Here is a 12,864-nt window from a genome sequence, read left to right as displayed (position 1 = left end):
AATTGCTTTCAATAGTAAGATAAAAATTCTTCTGATGAAATTTGAATGATGGAACCAAGTTACTGCAGCATGTTGTGTGTAGGTCTGATTGTGACAGAGTAATGCAGTGACTTTACTGGTGAGAGCAGGTCTCATATCTGCTCAATTCACTGACTAGTCCAATAATGCCTGGAGCATATACAACGCTGATCATTGAAAATGGAAGAATCCCTGTAGGCTGAGTTACCACTCAATCCTGCAATGAGTTTGATGGCTAATTGAAGAGTTCCCCACACTTGCACCATGGGGACACTCTTGGCTTTCCATTCATTTCTGCTCATTTGGACTTGGGGGCAGGGGAAGGGGTATGTCATTAGTTTTACCAGCATAGGGGAGGGGTTAATTTTATTTTTTTCTGTTTGTCTGACACTTTTCTCAGAATATCCACCTGGCAGCTGATGCCCGCTCTGCCCGAGCATACAGAGATGAACTGGATTCACTGAGAGAGAGGGCAAACCGAGTCGAGAGACTTGAGATGGAACTGGTCCGGTGTAAAGAGAAACTGCATGATGTGGATTTCTACAAGGCTCGTATGGAGGCAAGTGAAGACCAGGAAAGAAATCTGCTGTGCAGGTCCCATTTTTGCCAGTGCTGCTCACCAGTTCATGCTTCATTTGTAATCACACTCACTCTACCAGCACATTAAAGCAAACTGAAGTTCCAGAAAATACTTGATGGATGGGATTTCTGAAAGCACTCGGCAGTGGCCTAGCTCTGCTCCCCCATTGGAGTCAGTGGTAAAACTCTCAACAGTGACAGCAGGGCTAGGCCAGTGCTGAAAAGCCCCCTCATTATAGATCTATTGGGTCTCCATTAAGTGGCTGACTGTAAAAGCCCTGTTCTTTGACACTACAGGTCTGAGTCCTCTTTGCAACTTCCTTGCAGGACATTTTCAAGCTATCTTTGTGCCAGAGTTGATTCTTTGGCCAAAATTTTCCATTTGTGAGTACTCTGTGCTAATTATCTAAATAAGTGGCCTGATTTTTTCTTTGCCTTTTCAATGGAAGAATGTGGCACTTTAGCCAGTCAGATGCAATCAAAAGACTGTCTGAGATTGATTCTGGAGGCTGAATCTTGGAACAATGTAATCCCACTTCTGCTTACACTGAAGCCAGTGGAAATTTTGCAATTGACTTCAAGATTGAGCCCAAACTGTAAGCAGATGAAGCCCCTGGCTCTGAGATAATGGAGTGTTACTAAAACATATGCCCATAACACTCCCTGCTTAAAACATGGCTGTTCTTTATGGTTTGCAAACCTCACCTTGTAAATACATTTTTCTCTTTGCCAACCTTGGGGACCAGCTGTCCACTGCATCTTATGAATAGGTCCACTAAGCCTGCTGAGTATCAAATGTATAAACTGCAAACTGAGGCAGGTTACTCTCTGCTGGCAATTTTCCAGTTTACTGGAATCTCTTCCTTTTAGTCGTCTCTCTCTCATACTCCCTCAAGCTGGCAAATCAGTTGTGCATTCACTCTATCATGCACACTAGATAGCAGAGCCATGTCTTGACAGTTTCCCTTCAGCGCTGTGCTGCTGTACTTTAGTCTGTCCCTGCTGCCCAAAGCATGCAGAGTGGAGCTGGTTCTGGTAGCATGGGAGAGGCTAGTGCTTCCTCTTATCTTCATATGAGAGCAAGAAGGAAGCCATTCTATTGTACTGTACTTGAGTTCTCAGCACTGTGGCTTGTCCTAGAGCCAGCAATACCCTCAAACTAACCACTTCTGCTTCCTGTGTGCTAAGTTAACTTGATGATCCATAATGTAAAATTTACAGTGCTCTCCTTTATCTCTTTCTTTTCTTCCATCCCTTATGCAGTCTCCCACCTCTGTCCCTTCTGTGTTGGGTGTCGAGGTTCTGCATCATAGGTGAGCTTCTGTGCTGCATCTCTAAGAGCTGCAATCTGGAGGCATGGGGATGGAGTGAAGGTCACTTTACATCTTCTTGGCACCTTTCTAACTCTGTTTGCTCTAGGGGTCAATGTGTCCTCTGGCATAAATTAGGCGCTGCCTTAGCTGCCTTTGGGCTGCTCCACAGTGTAACATTGCCAGTATTTTGCATTCCAGCCACTCCTAAATACCCTTTGTACAAGGGCAGCATAAGTCTGTCTCCTTTGGCCTTATGCTGCTCCTGTCGGCTGCATTCAGGAAATTCCCCTGCGGGGATTCTGGCCCTCTTATGTTGCTGTACCAATGTAAAGGGGCTGCAATGAGGCCAGAATCTGACAATATATATGTCCTGCAGCCAGTGTTATCCCTCAGTTTCCCTTCCATTTCCACCCTGCCTCAAGCAAATGTCCTTCAAAGTGAGGTGTAATGAATAGGACTTAATTGAGAGCTGTGCCTACTCACATTCCTCTCACCTCCTTGAAAAATAGCTGGATTTACAGTTTCCTCAAAACCACTCCCAGTGTCAGAGCAGGGATCTAGTTCTAGTCTCCCACTTGACAGTAAGAGATACCACTAGGCTATAAAGCTGATCCAACTCCCCTGATGCTTACTGGTAGGTTCCTAAGCTCAGAGGGTCTGAAACTCTCAAACAAATTTCACATAGATGGGGCAATCAAAATACAGATGCATAAAATACGTAGGTCATCATTCTGTAGTAAAATGATGCCGTGGGGACCTGGGGATTTCACAGTGTTGTCAATAAGCTCTGCAAAATCAGTAACTGAAGAGAAATCTGTTGGTGCTTGAGGAAAAGCCATTTTAATTGCATGCGCTTCAGTGAAGAAACATATGATGGGCACTTAACAAGCCTCTGGTTCTGGTACTTGAAGTACAGCCATGAAAACATGCCCCTAAAGAATGTCATCTCCAGGAAGTAGTCATGAAAGTGCCATATGGAGGGCAGACCATATGAGACAGTTTACAAGAGGTAAGAGTAGAGAAATTGGAGTGAGACTTTAAGTAGCTCCTTAAACCACAGGCTAAAAGTCCCTAATGTCAGGAGGGAGATTGGAGAAGCTGTGCCTTAGAACAAGTGCAAAAGGAGCAAGCCTCACTGCAAGCGAGCAAGACTTGACATGTCTGAGCAGGTGAATGTTTTCCTTCCACGTCTTTCATGACAAGAAGAAATTACCAAACGCTGTTTTAGTTTGATTATAGCTCTAAGAAAACACGATACAAATGCAGTCTATGGACTTGCCCGCTGTGGTGGCTTAATGAGGTCATAGCTATCAATGTGCAGGGGCAGGCTTAATGCAGTTCTTCCTCTGAGGAGGTGGTTCCCTCCAACATAAAAACCCTGCTGCAGCATTCCTCTCCATTGAGTCTAGTGCTGCTCCAGGAGATCAGATTCTTTTTGGAGTCTAGGGAGTCTTACTTGCATTTTTTCCTCCCTCAACTGCAATAAGTTTCCCCACAGGGTAATGGGAAGAAATTCCTGTGAACATTTAAAAAAAAGCATTTCTTTTACATTTTCATTTAGTTTGATGGATGCAAAACGCAATTATTCCAGGGCATTTGTTAACATTTTTGCAGCTCAGCGAGAGCAACTTCCGTTGCATCAGATATATGGACTTGTGTGTGTGTGTGAGAGAGAGAGAGAGAGAGAGAGAGAGAGAGAACTCTCCAGTTTCAATTGAATAGAAACACTCTGGCTCCAATCCTGCAAATACTTATGCCAAGATTTAATTTTAAGTGGTCTACTCATGGGCGTAAATGTTTGCAAGATCAGGGCCCACGTTGTTACGGCTGCAGAACAAATTCTATGGTTTAATTCAGTGAGAGGATTATGAAGGCAAGATCAGAAATTGTTGGATATTTTATAGTCATAATTTTAAGGTAAATTTCCTCTAATTGATTTTGGAATCTCTTATAAGTAAACGTATTATAAATCTTAAAAGACCAAAGATAACTATTCTGTGCTGTTGATTTAAAAATACGCCACAGCTATAAAACCATTTTGAGAGTTTTATTAATTGAAAAGGGGGAAAAAAATCTTCATTCCCATGAAGAACACACCCAACCATTCTGCTTATCTAATACAAAAATGATTTATAGCCAAACCAATTCTCAGGTCAGTTGTGCTACCCTAGGGTTATCTGTGGTGACATTAGTTTTAATATGCTGTGTTAGAACAAGTCTACCTCCCAGGCTCTGAGACATAACTTTATAGAGCTATCCTGGAGTAATTACTTAAATTAAGTTTGCACTGTAAAGATGACCTCAGAAAATGGGTGCAAATAAATAATGTTGGCCCAACTCTAACAGGCTTCTGCAAAAGGTTCTTAATTTAAGATTTCATCAGAAACATTCTGATCTCTGACAGGTCTTCCTCCCCCTCACCCCTCAGGCACATGCCTGGTGCGTACCTCCCATTTCTCAAATATTATGGCTCCCAATGATGTGTGATTTGCAAACAGAGATCAAATACGTGTACACCTTACTTGGCACAAAGTTAGACTCTTCATGGGACACTGAAATAATCAGTTCCTGCTTGGTAAGCAGTTTCAGAGGTAGTTCTGAGGTGATGTTTATGAGATCAAGCACCATCTTACTTCTCACGGCTGTGGTCCAGACTGAGCAGGACGTATATATATATATTAAATATATTCTGATTGATCCATTGTTTCAATATGAGTATTTTTGGTACTCATTTTACACCCAGCATGCTGCCTGTTTTTAACTCCACTCATTCGCATCTGTTTTGGCATCAGGCAGTTCAGCATATCCATCCTCTCTGGTCAAACGTGGCCCAAAATTTAGGTCTTAAAATATCAGCCCTGGTCTACACTATGGGGGGTGGGGGGGAAATATCGATCTAAGTTACGCAACTTCAGCTACATTAATAACGTAGCTGAAGTCGACATACTTCGATCGACTTACCATGGTGTCTCCACCGCGGTGAGTCGATTGCTGCCGCTCCCCTGTCGACTCCACTTGCACCTCTCCTGGCACTGGAGTACAGGAGTCGATGGGAGAGCGCGTGGGGATCGATTTATCACATCTAGACTAGACAAGATAAATCGATCCTTGCTGGTAGTTTCAACATTTTCTCTTTATTCATTTACTCACAGATGTCTCTTTTGCATCACCATCATCGTATCTCCTGTGAGCACAAAGTGCAATCATCCCTATTTTACAGATGGGGAACTGAGGCACAGATCAATTAAGGGACCTTCCTTAGGTCTAGGGTAGCACAGGATGTCTGTACCAGAGCAGGGAAACGGAATCCAGCATTCCTAAGTCCCAGTCCAGCCTTAACAACAAGAACATCCTTTCTCTTTTTATAAAACCAAAAACTAATAGAAACAGTTCTCCATGGATTCTTACTACTAGTGGAAATTGTTCTCAAAACACATTAATCTAAAGTTTAGCAACAGCTTTGCACTAATCAGTTTCAGTGTGATGGGGACTTAAGTTATTCCACACAATAGGTGATGGAAGTGCTGGTTCTAAACAGTAGCAACAATAACCAGAGATTTTTCTTTTGGGTGTAACAAAGTTCCTGCTCTACCTTGGTGGGTCTTGCGCTTATTGGCGGATTTGCTCGCCTTGGAGCTTCACAGCAGCCCTCAGCTTGGCCGTTTTTCTGAATTCACAGTCCAGGTCAACTCCTCCTGTGTCTGACCAGGAGTTGGGAGGATTTGAAGGGAACGCGGGCCAGCCCTCTACTCTGGGTTCCAGCCCAGGGCCCTGTGGAATGCAGCTGTCTAGAGTGCCTCCTGGAACAGCTGTGCGACAGCTATAACTCCCTGGGCTACTTCCCCATTGCCTCCTCCCAACACGTTCTTTATCCTCAGCATAGGACCTTCCTCCTGGTGTCTGATAATGCTTGTACACCTCAGTCCTCCAACAGTCCACGTTCTCACTCTCAGCTCCTAGTGCCTCTTGCTCCCAGCTCCTCATACGCACACCACAAACTGAAGTGAGCTCCTTTTTAAAACCCAGGTGCCCTGATTAGCCTGCCTTAATTGATTCTAGCAGCTTCTTGATTGGCTGCAGGTGTTCTAATCAGCCTGTCTTAATTGTCTCCAGAAGGTTCCTGATTGTTCTGGAACCTTCCCTGTTACCTTACCCAGGGAAAAGGGACCAACTTAGCCTGGGGCTAATATATCTGCCTTCTATTACTCTCCTATAGCCATCTGGCCCGACCCTGTCACACGGGCCAGGAGATTTTTTTTTCTCTTACAAGGTTTATTTTCAAGAAATTGCAGCACATCTCCACCCCACAGCACTCTCTATTTCTTAGGAGATAGCTGATGGCTAGAGTTTTGCGTACTGCAGGAAAGTTCTATATGAATGCCAAGAAATGCCTGAAGATTAATTGGTCAACTGCTGACTCCTCCCACTGGCTTTAGGATTAATTAGGGTTAAATTGAAAGTCTTTGTAGGCTTTCTCTTTACTTCAGCATTAATAGACTGGTTATGGGTTATGATTAAGGGTTATGTGTATATTGGGTTTGTATACATGTTAGAGCATGAACACCATTTCATATGCTGTTTTTCTTTTTGTATTTTAGGAATTAAGAGAAGACAACATCATATTAATTGAAACAAAGGCTATGCTAGAAGAACAGTTAACAGTAGCAAGAGCTCGTGGTGATAAATTGCATGAACTAGAGAAGGAAAACTTGCAATTGAAATCCAAACTTCATGATGTAGAGCTGGTACACACTCTTTATTTAACTATGCGATTTTTTAAAAATCATGTTTTTAAACTAGCTTACATACTCTTTTTACATAATCTGTTGGAGTTGGACAAATCCCATTTACAAAGTTTTTAATGTGTCTCAGGCCATGTGACCTTTGTGTCAGTGCAGTGCATTATGCATGCTTAAAGCAGCATGACACTCAATTTACAATAAAAATATATCAGTAGCCCCAGTGGTCTGCATGGGAGAAGCAGACAGTTTCACAGATTTCAGGTTACATGAGCGTGTATCACCAAGTTTAAAATATTGAAGCTATGTACGTGGATGTTAGAGGGTTTAGAATGTATCATTTTTTTTTAAAAAAAATCTCTTACACATGGGATATGAAAATCTGCTGCAATGAACAACTGTTCTTGCTGAAAATAAAATTTAGAGTTATTGCCGGAGTTCTATGAGGCATTGACCACTGCAAAAAATAAAATGTTCTCAATATTTAATACTACATAAATCAGAGAAAAGGGGTTATTCATTTGAACACAAATGAAAGACTTAAGACCTGGCAGTTTAGTACTCACAACTAAAAGGCTAATAAATAACATTGGATATTTATTACTGCATTAAAGATATGAAATGTTACTTCATGTGCCGTAATTTTAGTTACTAGTGTTCCTCATTCTTATGGATTCGTTGTTCTGAATTCTTGCAAAGTGTGGTCAGTTACTAACCTGAAAAAGATTTTGCTGGAATGGAGGTGTTGTTCAGATCCAGCAGAGTTATGCTAAATGCACAGCTCAGTACATTGTAAATTGAGGAAACGAATGATACCCAAGATTTTCAAATTGGCTCATGATTTTGGATGCCTCAAACTTTGGGTGCCTCTCTTGAGATACCTTGAAGAGGTATGACATGCAGAGGGGCTGGTGCTCCTTTCAGGTGTCTCAAGTTGAGCAACCAAAAATGTATTGCCCCAAATCACTAACCTAGCTGATGCCTTTCATCTTGGGTGTGTTTTGCCTGTCTTAGTATCTTAGGTAGCATATAGAGATGGTTGTTCTCATTTCAGTGCAAACATCATGCATGTAAATATATTCAGAGTGATTCAAGTGTCTTATAGGAGAAAGGGGTGGGGAGAGTGTGTGTGAGAGTGAGAGACCATGCCTGCGCCTATATGCTACACCAGTACTTTGACTGGGAACAGCTATTCATCACTCTCTAAAGTCTATCCCATTCAATACCAACTCACTTTAATGGAAAGCTTTCTCTGTATTCAAGCCTATTTTTCATCTGTTCATTAGAATAATTCCCATTTTGTCAATCAGCAGTAAAAAAACTGACTTCCATTGGGAAATGTCGAACAGTGTCTCATTGAGCCCATACATGTTTGGTGCATTTTGCATGTGAAAGTCAAGAAGTTAATGTCAATTAGAAATTACTGAGATCTTACCCTAATAGCACCTAGTTCCAATTACAGCATGTGGTATCACCTGTTATGGTCTTTTTTTTAAAGTACATTATATGAATTTATTTTCCATTTTTTCACAAGGTTTCTTTGTTAAAAAGCTGTGTGAAGCTGACAGTGATGTGACATGAAGACTTCACTTTTGGGCATTTCAAGAAATGAAGAAAAACTGTAACTGATTCTGTGATGCTTATCTTCAGCTTTAGGAAGAACAGAGAGATTATTGCAAAGCCCAGATAGTGTCAAAAAGTTGTGTCAAGTTAGTTGTGAAATTAGGCAGGCTTGATTGTATTAAACATGTCTTGAAGCGTCCATTTAGTATTCCAGGTAATTAGAGATGGACCTAAACCAAAACCCAGGATCTTAGTACCTCTGAACCTGGGGAAGTTTCATTTGGGATCTGGCCCATCCATAGGGTGGCTTTAATCTTGGATCTCTTAATATTGTATGTGTATATTAACATATGCACATATGTTGTATAGAGGGGTCTATTCAATTCTTGATGCATGCATCACTCCAGGCTTCCTAGTTTATAAGCTCAGCATGACATTCCATTTGCATGCTCTTTCCACAGGACCGGGACACAGACAAGAAACGAATTGAAGAGCTGCTGGAAGAGAATATGGTACTGGAGATAGCACAAAAACAGAGCATGAATGAGTCTGCTCACCTGGGCTGGGAACTAGAACAGCTGTCAAAGAGCACAGACCTCGCAGATAGTAAGTAGCAGTCATAAGGTGACTCTTAATTATTATTGTGCTTGTGCAAGGTTTCCTTGTAGAAGAGGAGGGGAACAAGTTACTGCATTGGGCAGGAGCAAAACCTCAAACTCCAGGCTGAATAGTTCTCATGGGGAAATAAATTTCCGTATTTAACCACTTGACAGTTTATTATTTAAGCTGAACAAAAAGTTTCTAATAATGCCACAGCTTCCAGCTTCTTTCCTTAAATTATGTAACTATTAACAATGACTTCTTTATATTTAAACCTTCCTTGAGAAAGTGCCCAAAAGGAAACAAACAGCCCCATATATTGCACAGTAATGATCCCAGCACAGGGTATTTTTAACTAAATAGTTAGTGGCTGGGAGGAGTTGATAATCCTTCTCTACTCCCAGCTGATCTTTAGGTCCCAGGAAAAAGCCTATGCTGTGAGGCAACTATTTTTAATAGAAGGTGAAAAATGAGTGGGAGCAAGGGGAAATAACTGGCTGGATATTTTGTAAATTGGTGATTCATTTTCAGTAACTATATGCAAGACATAAAAAAAATCAGTGCTCTGTATCATAGGCTTGATAGTTGGTTTCTATTTATATAATTAATTCAGTTTATAATACTAGGATACAAAATCGTATTTTAAAGAATCCTGGGATATATAACAGGATGTTACTGGCAGAAGTTTTCAGTATCAGATCTTGACTGAACACTTACCTAATCCCTCAAAGACTCGTGTACATGCTTAGCTTTACACACTGTGAGTAGGTTCACTGATGTCAGTGGGGCAAATCACATCATGTAAACTTTAGTATGTGCACAAGTCTTGGTAAAATCAGGGTCTTGTAAAGTGACTATATGTAAAAATGGTACCACCACTTTGCTCCTCCTATTGGCTTGCTGTGTGTATTCTGAGCTGTCTACTAACAGTAGTGACTAATTAGCTCTTATTACTTTTTACTTTGTTAGCCCTGCAAAGCGAGCTCAGCAAAGTTCAGAGAGGGTGAACTGTATTCTAGTTCTTCTTGTGCAGCAAAAATACGGTTTCATCAACATTGAAACATTTTGGGAAAACAGTGCAATTTTTCAATGGCAAATTTGAAATGAGACAAAAATTTCAGCCTCGTTTCAAATTAGAATTTTTGTTTCATTTCTGTTTTTTCCCCTCCTTTTTTTGCTTTTTCCTGTATTTCTTTTTTGCCACTGAATGCATTAGAATGAATGATGCTTAGGTTCTTCCCCATTTTTCATGTTTGTTTTTTGTTTGTCCATTCTGTAACCTTTCAGAACTTCCTCAACTTCAGAAAAGTTATAAAGGGGGAATAATAATTAAGGATAAACTTCGTAACTCTTTCAGTCTGTAACTCTTCAAAAGTTGTAGCTTTTCAAAATTTCTCCAGAGTAGCAAAAGAAAAGTGGAGAGGAATCAATGACATCATTTATTTTATTGCACTCAGTGGCAAAAGGGGAACAAAAAGGGGGAGCGGGGGACAAAATTTTGAAAATCTGAATAAAAAATCATTAAAATTTTTGAAAAAAAAAAAACAGAAAAGTTATTTCATTTTTTTGAACCCTGTGAAATGAAAACAACTTAAAAATTTCAAAATCGTTCACAAAAATGTTTTCCTACTTTTTAACCAGCTCCATTTATGAAGTTCCAGTTAGTTACACTTTGTCCCACTGAGGACAGCTGAGGTTGTGCAGATGTAACTGAGAGCACAGTTTGGTCTGCAGAACTTTTATTTTAGCTATGGTGATGCATGACCAGGAAAGAACCCAGCTTGACTGACTATTGGATTTCGGGTTGAGTTTGGAAGGATGGCACGTAGAAAAACCATTTTTTTTACTTCTAAATTGAGCAGAGTTGATACAGAAATCATTGGGTAACAATAAGCATGGAAACCAATAAAACCACTTTTAAAGTCTTTATTTCAGAATAGAATTGAAATGGAACCATGCTGATGGTATTAGTGTTAAACGTCGATGCAACCAAAACTCACCAGTGTATTGCTCATACAGATCATGGATGTTGTGAACCATTCAGCCTCCCAGAAGTTTCTGCCAGTTGTAAGTGCTGTTTAAGGGGCTGTAACAGCACTGAATTTTGTCTTTCTTCCTGTAAGAATGAATATTTTCTAAGATGAGAACACAGAGTTAATGTCACTTTCATGTTAAACATATGATTTTTATGTAGAGAGCAGATTTGTTACATTTGAAAAAAGGAAGTAGATTTTTAGCTACTCAAGTGTTGAGTTACTAACATCAAACATGGTGAAAAAGGTAAATGTGCGGTGGAGATGCTGGTATTGGGAAATGTCACATGAAATGTGATAAAACTTGTGAACTCTAAACACCTGGAGTGAAATCCTGGCTCTATTGAAGTCGGTGGCAAAACTCTCACTCATAGAGAATTCTCTGTGATTGTTGCTTAGTGCATGTGTATCCAGCCTTAAAATACACACACTGCTTCAGTGTGTGCCTGTTGAAGTAGCTGGGTAACCCAGAGCACTGGCACCCATTCACGTGAGCTATTTCTGTGGTTAATTGATATAAAAGTTTTAATTGGCTGCAGCTGCAACTTCATGGTATAAATGATTGAAAATGGCATTTTCCCTAGTTTCAGAAGTTGATTTTTTAAGCATTTCTATCTCAGCAAAAGTGATGGATTCTAGTCCAGTGTGTCTCACCAAACATTTCTAGTTAACCATTCAACTTAGTAGCTAACCTGACTCTTAGATATGAGACTATGAAAATAAGCAGCTTTTGCAATATCGTGTCTTTGGACACTTTCCTGTTCATGAAGGGATGTAACTATTATCTATGGAAGTATGCTCCATTTTTTTATGTAGGTGTTTTTACTTAGGGACCACTCTGCCACCTTAGCTCAGCTGAAGTGCTAATAAGGATCTGGCCCTAATTATCTATGTTTTATGATTCTAGAAATGATAACCTGTTTATGAATGTGTATAAACTCCTGCATTCTGATTCTTATGTTTCAACAGCTAGGAAGTCCTTTGTGTTTGAGCTGAACGAATGTGCATCGAGTCGCATTCTGAAGCTAGAAAAGGACAATCAGAGCCTGCAAAACACCATCCAAGAGCTCAGAGATCTCTCTCTGACCACAGAAGAGAGCAGCCTAAAGTTTGTGGAGCTGGAGAAGGAGAATCAACAACTTAGCAAGAAGGTAACTCTCACTAGGTTCATGCTGGCCTAGCTATTTGGGAGCTGATTCTGCTGTTTCTAACAGTGTGCTGGAATTAGACCTGTTACACTCTGCAGCTTACAGCATTCCTGAGTGATGCTTGATGGCAGTACTGCCAACTCTGGAGAGCTCATGCATATTCTGCATGAGGTTCTCAACTAATTTTTCAGTGCTTGCCTAGATAACTTATAGTCTTCCTCTGCCTTGTATATGGACTCCATAGAGCTATTCTGCCACTGGCAGATTGTGCTCTTGTCCCACTGCCTGTTCCTGTGACAAGTATTTCCTCAGCTTGTTCTGTTACGGAGGAGAAAACAAATGGGCTACACTCACCCTTTGTGTAATTCCATTTAAATCAATGAAGTTACATGAGAGGCGAGTTCAGCCCGATATATTTTTAAAGAAATGTCCTTTACTGTTCACGGTCTTTGATTGACTTCTCCGCCTTGTCTCCTTTTCTGGCTATCACAACGTTCTGCTGCATCTCCCTTTCCCACAAAGCCACGGGTTCTTTTCATTCCTGGTAATGAATGTGCTGCTAGTAGCATTTTTTGCTACACTCCCTTGTCGACTGTTAATACTTCTAGCTCATGTGGCAGCCCAGCTCTGCCTTTGGAAAGGAGTGTTCAGTTCTGCCACAGCCACCTGCTTGGGTTTTGTCTGGCTACAGCACGCATTCTGATCTCCAGCTAACAGACCCCAGTGCCAGTGGGGAAACAGGATGCTTGTTAGTTTGATGCATTTGAAGAATTCCCATGTAAGGGACTTAGTTCTCCTCACCCCTCTACACCCACTAAACGTGATATGGGGCCTACTCCTGCCTTTTTCTTTGCTGCTGTAACCAATGTCT

At 40.9% G+C, this 12,864-nt stretch overlaps 1 protein-coding gene across 1 annotated transcript in view; it reads left to right on the top strand.

Moving 5' to 3' along the window:
- CCDC88C (coiled-coil and HOOK domain protein 88C) overlaps positions 1-12,864 on the top strand; it is a 125,443-nt gene that overhangs the window by 73,642 nt on the left and 38,937 nt on the right. Inside the window, exons 10-14 of the mRNA XM_077820005.1 lie at positions 419-577; positions 6,509-6,655; positions 8,674-8,818; positions 9,625-9,627; positions 11,815-11,996. Coding sequence (XP_077676131.1) covers positions 419-577; positions 6,509-6,655; positions 8,674-8,818; positions 9,625-9,627; positions 11,815-11,996 — 636 coding nt within the window. The remainder of the gene's footprint in view (positions 1-418; positions 578-6,508; positions 6,656-8,673; positions 8,819-9,624; positions 9,628-11,814; positions 11,997-12,864) is intronic.

Source organism: Eretmochelys imbricata, chromosome 6 (genome assembly GCF_965152235.1).
Source record: "Eretmochelys imbricata isolate rEreImb1 chromosome 6, rEreImb1.hap1, whole genome shotgun sequence".
Lineage (NCBI taxonomy): Eukaryota > Metazoa > Chordata > Testudines > Cheloniidae > Eretmochelys > Eretmochelys imbricata.
Note: the sequence above shows the minus strand (reverse complement) of the source record. Positions and strands in the feature narration are given on the sequence as shown.